At 40.3% G+C, this 13,408-nt stretch overlaps 1 protein-coding gene across 10 annotated transcripts in view; it reads right to left on the bottom strand.

The window, feature by feature from the left end:
- Positions 1 to 13,142, bottom strand: part of SCN8A (sodium voltage-gated channel alpha subunit 8) — an 88,417-nt gene extending 75,275 nt beyond the window's left edge. For all 10 annotated transcript variants that reach the window (XM_070740495.1, XM_070740492.1, XM_070740491.1 and 7 more), the window contains exon 1: positions 12,867 to 13,142. In XM_070740495.1, coding sequence (XP_070596596.1) covers positions 12,867 to 13,142 — 276 coding nt within the window. The remainder of the gene's footprint in view (positions 1 to 12,866) is intronic.
- Between the last annotated feature and the right edge of the window lie 266 nt (positions 13,143 to 13,408).

Below are 13,408 nucleotides of genomic sequence, written 5' to 3'. Positions count from 1 at the left end.
CTCTGCAAAGCCCTTTCTGCTTTGCTTGGAAAACAATGCATAGATAGTTTATAGTTTATAATTCCCACCCCCAAACATACCTACACCAGTAGTGGATTCCAGTTACCATTGCTACTGGTTTGGGAATGGTAGCATGTGGGTGCGCACATATAGTGCTTCTGCGCATGCACAGAGTATTTTTGATGACATCCAGCTGGGTAGGCAGAGCCTCCCACCACCGCCTCTACTGGTTTGCAGTACCGGTGTGACCTAGTAGCAACCCAACCCCCCCATAAACACCCACACACCCCATACTTCCTTATGCATGATGTCTTATACTACCAATCAATTTTCCTTACTGTAGCAATGAAAATGAAGGGCAAAAAAAAAAGGAAGTGACAGGAAAACACTGGTAGATTACAAATGGAAAAAGGCCCACCGTATTTAGGAACACTACATAAAATTCTGTGAATTAGTCATGGCAACTGAACAGCAGTAATTCTACGGTAATATGGAAGATTCCATTGATACACTTGAAATCTTTCTTCGCTGTGATCCAGAAAACTGCCCAACTTTCATACCCACAACAGGATTAACTTGAGCAGCAAATGTACCACTTGATCTGAAGTTAGTAATGGATGCTTCAAGTGCATCCACAAGGCTTATCTCCATATGGAGAAAAAAAGACAACTGAAAAAAATGGAACAACCACTACTTTTGTGAAGCTCTGGAAGAACATTGCAACCGATGGATTAGAAAATGCTTATCTAATGTGTAAGCAAGCAACTACCATATTTTTCAGAGTATAAGACACACCTTCCCCCCCCATAAAAGAGGCAGAAAATTTGGGTGCCTCTTATACTCTGAATGTAGCTTTTACTAAGCTTTCTTCCAGCTCTAAGGAGGTGCTAACAAGTGATGCAATCTTCCATGCTTTGCTAGCTAAGCTATCTTCTCTTTACCTGTTTTCTCATTGTTTCTCCCTCAGAAGAAAGAGGGAAGTGAATTGTTTTGGAAACTGATTTTTATCCCTAACCAGGGGATAAAAAGGCAAGCATGTGCGCTCAAAACCAGCAAACTAAAGACTAGTCTGCAGACTAAAAACTAGCCAGTTGAATGCCTGGTAGGCCGATTATTTTTCCCTATTTTCCTCCCCAAAAACTAAGATGCATCTTATACTCCAAAAATATGGTAACTTAATAAATACATACATATTTAAACATTACTCCAATTTATCCAAGTTATAAATGGTGCAACAAGTATGATAAATTTGAGTTGAATGAAGAAGAGAAGAATGTATTTTTGGTCCCCAGAGTCTTAGAAATTATTTCAAACTAACTTGTGGTCATGTTCACCACCATTTTCAAAATGCTAAGAAAACCACATCAACCAGTTTGCATTTCAGCTGACTAATGAGAGAGTGCAAAAAATGAAACTCAACCACACTTTTATGCATTTGTATTATGGCAGTGATAGTGAACACTTGGGGCTCAGCATATCAAAATTTCGGAAAATGTCTAACTTGATTGTCTGCTGGCATCCACCCCACAACAAAAGAGAAACAATTCTCTATTGAACCACTACCATCTTGCCCACTCTGAACAGTGGCAGTTAGAAGCAGTGCCAAGGCTAAGCCTGAAGTAGAAGCTGGGCCTTGGCTTCAGCCACTTGCAAAGGCCACCTCACAGCATTTCCCAAGAAGCACAAGCCTTAAGGAATGGTGTGATTGCAACCATGCCCCAGCATCCCCTAAGATCTGCCATGTTCTCTTTCTGTTGACAGGCTCCGTAGCCTACCTGAGGCTGCTCTGGAACTCACAAGGCCTTCAATCTTGAAGCAGCTTTGGAGAAAGCTCTTCCATAGTCTCTACATCCTCTGATTTCAGAGGGTCTGGAGCAGTGGTGAAATCTAAAACTTTTCCCTACCGGTTCTGTGGGCGTGGCTCGGTGGTCATGTGACTGGGTGGGCATGGCTTGGTAAACATATGACTGGATGGGTGTGGCGTCAAAAACCAACTATTACACTTTACACAAAAATAACACAAAAGCTGCACAACTGACTCCTACACAATGCAGAAGCAGCTGGACTTCACACAAAATGGCCCCTGGAATAAGCAGGAACCTCAGAGTCACCCTTCTGAATAGGCAGTAAAAAATGCCACCAAATAGGTAGTAAAAATGTTTTTTAATTTTTTTAAAAAAGCCCCCCTCTCATTGGGACCTTGTTTTTTTACTTTTTACAAGCATTTTTACTACAGTTCTGCGAACTGGAAGCATTCATTACTACTGGTCCCGCGTACTAGCCTGAATCAATAGGACTTCACCCCTAGTCTGGAGGCCATGGATGAGCACATCCCCTTTTCTTTGAAAATTGTGTAAGAAAGGATATGTTTTTGAGAATATTTGTGCTATATGTTAATGTATGCAGGCATATTAACCAAAATGTCATGGTGTATCAACTTTGATGCACATGTCATGGGTTTGTCATCACTGTACCATGGGGACAAATTTGAGCATCTACAACAGGGGTGTCCAACTCAAGGCCTGCGGGGTGCTTAGATCTGGCCTACAGGGCCACCTTAGAAACAGCAAAGGACTGGCCCATGGTGCCTATGCCAATGAAAATGGAACTCAGGTGGCCTTTCTGAACTCTGTTTTCACTGGCAGAGGGTTGCAGGAGGCTGTCACAGCTGAAAATGAAGCTCAGGCCTCCCGAAAGGAATGATGTCAAGTTAATCATGCCCTCTGGCCATGACCCCCACCCCCCACCTTAGCCTCCTGAGGTCAAACACAATCCTGGTGCGGCCCTCAATGAAATCGAGGTTGACACCCCTGATCTATAACAAGGGAATGCTGTTGTCAGAGTCCTATCACTTTGATCAATTAAAAATCATGGTATGGCTAAAGGTACTATAGATTTGCTTCCACAGGAAATGAAGGGAAAGGGAAGGTCATCAGCCAGGAACCAAGCCGAGTAGTTTTTCTTGTCAATAGAAACACGATCTGCCTGCCTCTGCAAAACTTCAACACTTCAGCTGAGAAATTTGGTCCTTCCCTGACTCTTCCGGTGTGGTTCCCCCTCCCCCCCGATAATACTGAGAAGAACAATATGGCTGCCAATCATCTGTTGCTTAAAAACATACTGTTATTTTAACATTTATACACATATTTGAGTGGGCTGCAGTTGATTGTTCTATACGGATAGAAATGCTCTTGTTACAATGAGCAAGTTGCTCTTGCTCACAGAATGTGTTTATTACAGACAGCTATGAAACTACATACCAGTGGAGGGTAACTGCCAGTTTGGACCAGTTCTCACGTACCGGTGGCGGAAATTTCTACCCGCTTGCTGAACCGGCAGCAATAGCTGGCTATCCGCGCCAAACCAGTTCTCTGGTTGCCCCAATCTGCAAAGAACCCTCTGTGCATGCGCAGAGGGTCATGTGCGCAACAGGACAGGGACAAAATGCGCATTTCGGTCATCATGCGAACTGGTAGGGAAGGTAAGTGGAATCCACCCCTGGTCCATATACTGTAATTTTCATATGTATTAATAATATTATAGGCTGGCCGGGCAGTTAAACATAGGTTCTGTCAATTTACTTTCTGTAAATATAAAGTGGTTATTCAGGCATATAAAAGTATTTAGGTTCTTTCTGATGATCCCAGGTGTAAATTGCAGAGCAGATTTTGTCAACATTTGCATTTGTTGCAAGTTATTGTTGACTGTGCTAGAAAATAAGAGACAGCCCAGTAGGTTCAGCCAAACTTTTACTTCCTTTGTTTGCCATGCAAAAGTATGATCAAGTTTTATTATTAGTGTCTGTGTTGTTTTTGAAATGTGCAAATATAAAATGAGCCACCCAGAATCCTTTGGGAGTTGGGCGGCATAGAAATACAATAAATAAATGAATGAATGAATGAATGAATGAATGAATGAATAAACAAACAAACAAACAAACAAACAAGCAAAGAAACAAACAAATAAATAAATAAAATAAAAATAAATAAAGCATCAGTTGCCATGGAAATTTAAAATCCCATAAATGCCTGATGCCGCAAATATACATCACACTCTTTTCCTTTTCTTACTGTTCCTTTTATATAATTTTTGCATCAGATTTCAAGAATCTTCCAAATGACAGCCATTTCTTATTACTTTACCTTAAAATGCACATGGATTATTTTATATATATAAAAAAGAATATCTGTTTTGCTTATGGGGATCAAAAAGCCAAAGAAATCTTGGGGTTTTGGGGAAAATGAAACATTACATTTCCTCCAATGTGCTTTTTACTTGAATTTGCAAATATCTTTTTTATTCTGAAATTTTTTAATTAATAAAAAATCCCAAATAACCATAGTAGCAAAGGTTTTATGGTCTTCAAAATCATGATTAAAAGCATAGGAAAAAAATAATTCATGACAATATTTCAGCCATGCTATGCCCATTCTATAATGTTTCTACATTAATCTGATACAAAAATAAAAATGAGATGGAGATTATGGTTCGGCTAAAAATTGAGATTATTTTTCAAAAAAGGCCCAATATAGAAATAAAAAACAAAATGTTTCTCATAGCCATCAAAATATTCTGCAAAGAATAAACAAATGGTATGACTATCAACATCTAAAAAATAAGAGAATGGTGGCATGTAGTGTATACAATGATTAAAAAAAATTCTTTACAGCATTCTTTTCATAAGAAGGGTCTACATTAGAAGCACATGAGTTCAGTCTTGTTGGCATAGACAGTAGCTATCTATACAATAGGAAATATGGGCACTCAATAATACCAGATATGATAGAAAGGCAAATAATTAAAACAAAATATAAATGGACAATATCACAATGGGCCAGACATGAGTTCACAACTAACAACAACAAATGTTTGGGGCGGGTCTGTGATCTTTAAGTCTCTTTGGGGCAGTTCTTGGAGTCTCTCTGACCATAGCCATTGAAAACTGATGGCAGATTCTGCTATTTTCAAGTGGGAAATAGAATATCACAATGTACAAATAAATAATCCTCCCAAAACCTCAGCTGCACCAGATTCATGACATAGCTTTACTTAGCCCGCAGTTCTTCATCCTTCAAAAATACCAATTTCTGTCCTTTCGTTCACAAAAGTTTACCCATGCTTGGCATGGTATCAAATACAAGCTCATCTTCAGAACTCAGTTCTATCACATACAATACTATAACACTGCGATCTGATTTACCGTGTGTATTCACTGAATTCTATGGGATTCATTGTGGGATCCTTGGTACTCTCTGAACTTAGTAGTTTTATTGCAGATATTTCATTACTAAATTAGATAATGTCATCAATGAGCTGCTGATGTTACCTGATTTGGTAAAGAAACAGATTTAAGAAAACCACCAAGCTCAGAGAGCACCAAGGACTCCACAGTTCAACCCTGACCTACAAATATTCTCTTCTGTGGGCCTCATTCCCAAGCAAATTCATGTTAGGGTGTAGTTTAAGCATGCAATAACATGGGATTAAGTTCATATACTGTACTTTAATTGGGAATCTACTGGGAAACATGTTTACGATAACTTTCAGGCAAACAGTCTTTGGATGTAAATTTTACTTTTGCTTTGCTGGCCTTTTGCTACAGTGTTAAAATATTTGTATTTGGAATGCCTTCTGGTTTTTTTTAATTGCTTAACAATTATATCACCCCAACAGGATGCAAGGGATTGGAAGTGGCAGATCATATGCCCAGCCTGAAGATTTGCTGGATTATGTGGTTCATGATTGAAAATGCAATACAGTACATTTTTTAGGACTGGAAAATTGGGGGTGGGGAAAGGTATTTATTGTTTCCAACTAGCATTTTTCTTTCTCTTGGAAGATCCAAATCTAATGGACTCACTAGAGAGAGGAAGAATCATTATCTAAAGGATCCAAGGCTGTCTATTTCCTGAAATATCCTGGGGCTTCCTATTGCCAGGAGATTTATACCTGGAGAACCTGCTGCTAGTCTATTGGGGAATAACTAGAGTTGTTAGTTATTCTCCAGGGGTGCCGAACAATCTCTCCCATCTTCATCCCTTTTCTATGATTCTCTTGGGATGGAGAGTTTTTCCCCCCAGATTTTTGTTTTGGATGCCTATTATTGTTTGCTATATGATGCTTTTGTTGGTTTTGTTTTTAAAACATAAATGTCACCAACACATTAAACAGGTAAAAGCACAAAGCATGTCCCTAAGCTATTGCAGAATGCAAATCTCTCCTGCTGTGGTCCCAATTATCTCCTGAAAATTCCTTGAAATAATATGTCTCAAACTCCTGAAGCATTGGTGAAATCCCATTTTTTTTATTACCAGTTCTATGGGAGTGGCTTGAAGGGCATGGTGTGGCTTGGTGGGCGTGGAAGGGGAAGGATACTCCAAAATCTCTATTCGCTCCCCACTCCTGGGGGAAGGAAATCCCCATTCCAATCCCACTTTGGGGCTAGCCAGAGTTGGTATTTGCTGATTCTCCAAACTACTCAAAATTTCTGCTACTGGTTCTCCAGAACATGTTAGAACCTGCTGGATTTCACCTCTGTCCTGAAGCCTTCAAAAGAATAAGACTTAAAAAGTTTTCTATAGAAGAAGGCACCAATATCCAAAACCCCAGCTAAACAACTGCATTATGGACAGCCTTGGTTTCTGATCAGTCTTGGTTTCTAAATATTCCTCTATTTCAAATAGGCATGACACCAAGAATAGATGAATTGGTATAAAAAAAATCAGTGGAGGTGCCATTTTTAGCTATAAATGTGACTTGCACATTTTTAGTTGCATATGTGATATCCATTTAATCTGCATTCATTTTTTAATTCATTCACTTTTAAAGTGTATTTAAACCACCCCACATAGTAAAGCCCCTCAGTGAGATGGATGCTAAATAAATTTAATGAGCAAACAACGTGATAGACTAGATAAATGGAACCTAGAATAGAGGGATACATAGATGGTTAATGAGATGCAAACTGTGGTCCATACTTCAATCGACCACTCTGATTAGCACACAAAGGAAAAAAACCACTTGGAAATGGTTTCCAACTCTCTGAAAAGCAATAGTACTTAGACTTATATACTGCTTCACAGTGCTTTACACTAAGCAATTAACAGAGTCAGACTATTGCTGCCAACAATATGGATACTCATTTTGCGGACCTTGGAAGGCTAGAATGCTGAGTCAACCTTGAACCGGTGAGACTTGAACTGCCAAACTGCTGGCAGACAGTGATCAGAAATCGCTTGCAGCACTACATTCTAACCAATGTGCCACCACGGCTCCTAAGAAAAGTCTAAGACTGTAGTTATATATATTTTTTTAAATGGACAAAAGTTCTGGAACAGTATTCTTTACAAGTTCAGAGTAATCAGTTTAAATCATTGCTGAAAAATTTTTTAGATTGACCCAGTTGCCTTTAAAATATCACTTTTCCTCCGGTTTTAATCTCTCACTTGATGGCCAGTGGTTTATATGTGTGCGTATGCAACTCAAGCTACTTGGTTTATTACAGTTTGTCTTCAGTTTCCATAAAAGCCTTTGAGCACTATTAATTGGCTAGAAAGGCGTTCATGATTTTGTTTTGAACCTATTGGAAGTATCTGCCCAGGGACTGCTTTATTATTCACTGATGTCTTCTATTTATCCAATACATACACCATAATTATTTATTACTCTAGTCTTTTCCCTTCCTTTGGGTTCACCAATTCTAGGATGCAACTTTCAGCATGCTGTAAATAACTACCAGTGGCTCCTTAGCTCAGGAAAGCTTCATGTTCATTCCTAAGCCAGGACACTCTATACTCAACAAAGAATGTGCATTATGGATATATTTTATAGGAAGATTTTGAAGCAAAGCCTCCTCAAGACCTTTTCATGTCAGCTTCCTTTTGGTCTACTTAGGATGTTAGCTGGCTTGTGTGCTATGCAGATTCCATTTGGTTGTAGTAATCTCTTGATGATTTCTGGCATATTCTGATTTATGGTATGATTCTTTTAGGGTTTGTGTTGTTTGTGCTTCATAAGGTTTAGGCTCTATTTTCTTCTTCTGATACTCCAGGTTGCTGCAGTGTATTTAAGCTCATTTAAATGAAATCCTTACATAGCTTCTGTTGTGGCCCATTCACGTCCTGTAAAATGAGCCATGGATCCAGAGGACTCAGAAGCAGTGCAGGCGTGGTACAAGTGACCTGTGTTCCTGGCCCCTGAGACTGACAGTGAAGAGGACATAGTGTCAGAGGCTGAAAAGCAACCAGGGCCTTCTGTACTTCCTGAGATGAGTGACTCAGGAGAAGAGGAGGGGCCTCTTCTTGATGCTAGGATTTTCAGGGTCTATAGGAGGCAAGAGTGGTTATTCAGGAGGAGGCTTCCTCATGAGTAGCACTGCTGGCTACTGGGCCATGCCCTCAGGCTATTTAAGGTGGAATCACATAATGCTTAAGTGCAGAGGACAATGCAGTTCATTCCAAAATCTTGTTGTAGCTCTTGTCTCTGGCTTGTGTTTTAAAAGAACCACATTCTTGTCTGCATTAATTAGCTCTGGGCTTCCAGCCAACCTCTGTAAGTCTACAATATGGAACTTTGCTACAATCTAGTAATTACTGTTGTGTTTACCTATTCTTGGGACTCTGGCCAGCTGCTAAGATATTATAATCAGTGTCGTGATTGTTTGTTAGATTTTACTTTCTTTTAAAAAAGACTCAAACTGCTAAGACTTTTGTTAATAGTAAACTTTTAGTATTAATTCCGGTGGTGTGCATCTTATTTTGGGGGGCTGGGACAGAACAATTTATCTTGTGGGAGATGAGTTGTTTCTCTAAAAAAAAGGTCTTAAGCAGATCAAAAGACCCAACAATCCCAAAAGGCAAAACAGGAGTCATCAACAATAAACAATGTAAGGACTGCAACAACAACTATGTAGACAGAAGACTGGCAGAACCCATCGACAAACATCAATCTATCTATGAACACCAATTAGAACTCAGAAGACACAATGAATTTTTTAAAATTTTCACAACATATGGACAGATTAAACCATAGTTTTAAGGGAAAATGTGACCATCATAGACCAAGCCAAGTCCAAAAACACCAAGGAATTTCTAGAAGCCTGGCACTTTGACAAATCAGCCATTAATAGACACAATAGACACAATAGACTCTCACCCTGTCCAAAGAGGAACAAACAGACCCAAACACCTGTCCATCAGCAATCAGCACACAGATCAGCATAGATTAACTCTAAGGTTAACATCAGACCAATAATCAAGCAAGCAACACCCCTACCAAGAAACTGCCAAAAAAATAAACAACCCAACTAAAGAACCCCCAAGACAACTCCCCCACACACAGACAGGCAAACCATTTGCATGTAAACTGAGAGCAAGCACCATTATTTACTAGCACTTATGATGTTACCTAGTTTGGGCAATGAAATGTCTGTAAAAAAACAAGTAAGCTCAGAGAACACCAAGGATCCCTCACTAACCAATATCAATTCAATTCAATTTTATTTGATTAGTCAATTGATCATGTCAAAGTAAAAATAGTGACCACATCGGTCATCATAATACTGCGGCTTATCAAACATTATAAATTGTCAACTGGTTAAAATACAATAAGATTAGATAAAATAAATAGAATTTAAATAAAATGAATTAAAATTCAGTATAATAATAATATTGTTAAGAAACAAACTTGTGAGGAGTTGGTAAATACATGTAAGAAAGCATCCTTTACAATACAATTCTTAGTTCTCACACGGATGCATTGCAAATGAACACAGAACACAGGCAGGCAGGTCAGATAAAAGGTTAGAAGATAATTTACTCAGGCTGAACCCGATTTAGGGTTAATCTTGGTTAGTTCTTTTTTATTCTGTACACACTGTGTGAATCCAGCCTGTAGGGATAGCTTGTAATTCAATGTGTTACTCAGAAAATGTGTTATTCATTCTCCAAGTTAGGCATGAACAGAAAATAAAACCATGAGATGGACATTGTTTAGTGCAATGTTTCTCAACCTTGGCAACTTGAAGCTGGGTGGAAGCTGGGGAATTCTAGGAGTTAAAGTCCACCCAGCTTCAAGTTGTCAAGGTATCAGTCTAGTGCAGGGGTGGGCAATTAATTTTGCCATGGGGCCGCATGAGAAACTGGGATGGTTTTAGAGGGCCGGATTAATATTATTAACTCAGTTCTACCCAATAATGTATATTATTGGGTAGAACTGAGTTAAGTATATTATAATTATAAAGTGGTACCTCGTGATACGAACCCCTCGCCATACGAACAATCCGATATACGAACCCGGGGTTCGGAAATTTTTTGCCTCTTCTTCTGAACTTTTTCCATCTTACGAACCCACCGCCCAAATGCCCAACGCAGAGCTTTGACGTCACAAAGACGTCCTTCCTGGCCAGCCACATTTCGGCCGGCCAGGAAGGAAACCTTTGTGATGTCAAAGATCTACCCATGGAATTCCCTATAGGGATTCCCCACCTCCTTTCCAGCCTCCCGACCGGTCCGACAGCTTCGTGGCTCTTTTGAAAGGCTAACAGCCGGGCAGTGGGGCTTCTCAGTGTCGAACTTTTGCCGAACTTCCGGGTCTGGCATTCAGGAGAATGCCGAGAAGCCCTTGGCTGTTTCAAAAGGCAACAGTTAGGCGGTAGGGCTTCTTGGTGGCCTCCCGAACGCCGAACCTGGAAGTTTGGCAAAAGTTCGGGTTTGGCGTTTGGGTTTGGGAGAATGCCGAGAAGCCCCCCGGCTGTTTCAAAAGGTGACATCCGGGTGGCGGGGCTTCTCGGTGGCCACCCGAACCTGAACTTTTTGCCGAACCTCCGGGTTCGGCATTTTGAGAACGCTGAGAAGCACCCAGCTGTTTCAAAAGGTGGCAGCCAGACGGCGGCAGTTTTTTGCGTGTTTTTTTCCTTGCACGGATTAATTCATTTTACATTGTTTCCTATGGGAAACAATGTTTTGTCTTACGAAATTTTTGCCTTACGAACCTCCTCCAGGAATCAATTAAGTTCGTAAGACGAGGTATTACTGTATATATTATAAATTATATATTATATATTATTATATATTATATATTATAATCATAAATTAATTGTCCATCCCTTCCTTCCTTCCTTCCTTCCTTCCTTCCTTCCTTCCTTCCTTCCTTCCTTCCTTCCTTCCTTCCTTCCTTCCTTCCAACCTTCATGGGCCGGTCACAGACAGCGGGCGGGCTGCATCCGGCCTGCGGGCCGCCCTTTGCCCAGGTTTGGTGGAAGTGTAAGATGCTGGAATCAAGAGCCTGGAAGCCATGGGAAGAAGAGAGATAAGTATTCAAGATTACAACTTTTTAAATTGATTATTTGTCTTGCTTCCTGCTACTCTCAGACATTGGCCATGATTTAAATGAACTCTGAAATACGAAAGAAGATTGATCCATGTAGAAATCTGAGCAATGTGTGGACAGTGGTATTAATCCTAACCCAAGTAGTCATTTTCTCGGACTCAGAGCTGGGTTCCCATTGGTTCATATCAGCTCTATAGAACTGGTAGCGGGAATTTCCTTCTGCTCACTAAACTGGCAGCGATGGCTGGCTGGACACACCCCTGTAGCGTTGCCATCTTGTTTTTTGCTTCTGCGTATGCGCAGAAACTGTTTTTTAGCTCTGCTCATGCATATGCGTACCCATGAAGCATGCGCACAACCGTACAGCACGTGAGGAAGCGAACCGGCAGCAAGTTAAGTCAAAACCCACCCCTGCTTGGTCTGATTAGCATTTTTTAGAAAGGCTGAAGCATTTGCAATTGCTACCAGACAAATACCTTCTGTCTGTTATTATTCATATGAGGATATCATTTATATGCTCTAAGAAGTCTGGTTTGCCACATAGAATCTCCAATGCGTACATAAGTGCACTAGTGTGCCTTTCGTCCCCTGTCCAATTGTCTTTCCTTTATCTCATATATCATATTTTCTTCCTTTCATATATCTTCTCCTCTATTTTTACATATTATCTTTATATATATTACTTCATGTCTATTCTCTTCCATATGTATTGTGTATTGGACAAATGAATAAATAAATAAATAAAAATAAATAAATTCATTTGTAGTTTCATTTGTATGCACCCACTGGAAAAAAATAAGAAATTCCACTCATCCCATTCTTTTTAGACAATTGTTACAAGCTACTCTAGCCTGACAATCACCAATTATATGGATTATATGCTCCCATACAGGCAAGAGACTTATTTTTATTGCTATCATGTTCACATCTATTCCACATATTTTCCTAAGAAGTTAGACTTTAATATTTAAGAGCCAGAATTCCTTTTTCGTCCCAAAAAGTGGGAGTCCCTGTCATTGTTTTCCCCAGAAAATTTTGAGACATCTCTTGGGGGCCACAAAACACCACTTATCCATTTGCAAATAAAATTGAACCACTCACCTCATCCTATTTTCATTTTTTCCTCTGGGAATATAACCATGGTGTGAAGGGATAGTTTTTAGCTTATCCTAATTTCGATGGACCATTTGCTAATGAAAGTCAATCTTCTTCTCAGTCTCATTTGCCATCTTTCCTGGATATATTACTGCCTCCCCATGCAATCTTCTGACACATACAATGACATAAACTATGTGGTGGCTTTGGAAAATCAGCTGCCCAAGCAATCGATCCCTTAACTTTCTCCCATTTCCTTTTTCCTCCCATTCCCCAACAGCCAAAAGACAAGACACACCTTTGCCAACAGAGGCCATACAGAGGCTGTTTTTCTACCCCCACCCTCTCCCACTTTTCACGTGAAGCCTCCAGCCACCCAAACCTGTAACTCCTTTGACCGTCAGAAGGCTGGCTTTTACATAGCTGGTTGTTTGCTGACTCACTTTCTGCGTCATATAGTAAGGGTCAAAGTCCTCCAGTGGCACAGCAACCAGGCCTTTGGGGATGTCTCCGTAGATGAAAGGCAAACTCTTCCCTGCCTCCAGGTCACTGTTTGGTTTGGGTTTGCTCTCTTCGTCGTCATCTCTGTGACTGCTGTCTTGCTTAGGACGCTTCTTCTTCTTCTCTTCTGCAATGCGCTTCTCAATGTTAGCCAGAGATTCCGCAGTGAAAGGCCTAAAACTGTCAGGGCCTGGTGGTGCAAGCAACCGCCCTGCCATCTTTTCATCCTGCAGAAACTTGTTCAGTTATGTTGCGCCCCGGATAGGTCAACTCTGAAAGATGGCGAAAGAAAAGGAAAGAGAACCACAAATCAGTTATCAATATCAAGGTTGGCTAGAGAGTTGGGAACTTCCCTGTGGGAAAAATATATCGGGTTGAGCCCTTTCCCCACTGAAGTAGCCGACTTGAGAGTCCTTTGAGGTTACAAACAAACAAGCGTCACTTCCTACATCCCCCCGGTGGAGTAATCAGTTTTGCTCATTGT

Source organism: Erythrolamprus reginae, chromosome 2 (assembly GCF_031021105.1).
Source record: "Erythrolamprus reginae isolate rEryReg1 chromosome 2, rEryReg1.hap1, whole genome shotgun sequence".
Lineage (NCBI taxonomy): Eukaryota > Metazoa > Chordata > Lepidosauria > Squamata > Dipsadidae > Erythrolamprus > Erythrolamprus reginae.
Note: the sequence above shows the minus strand (reverse complement) of the source record. Positions and strands in the feature narration are given on the sequence as shown.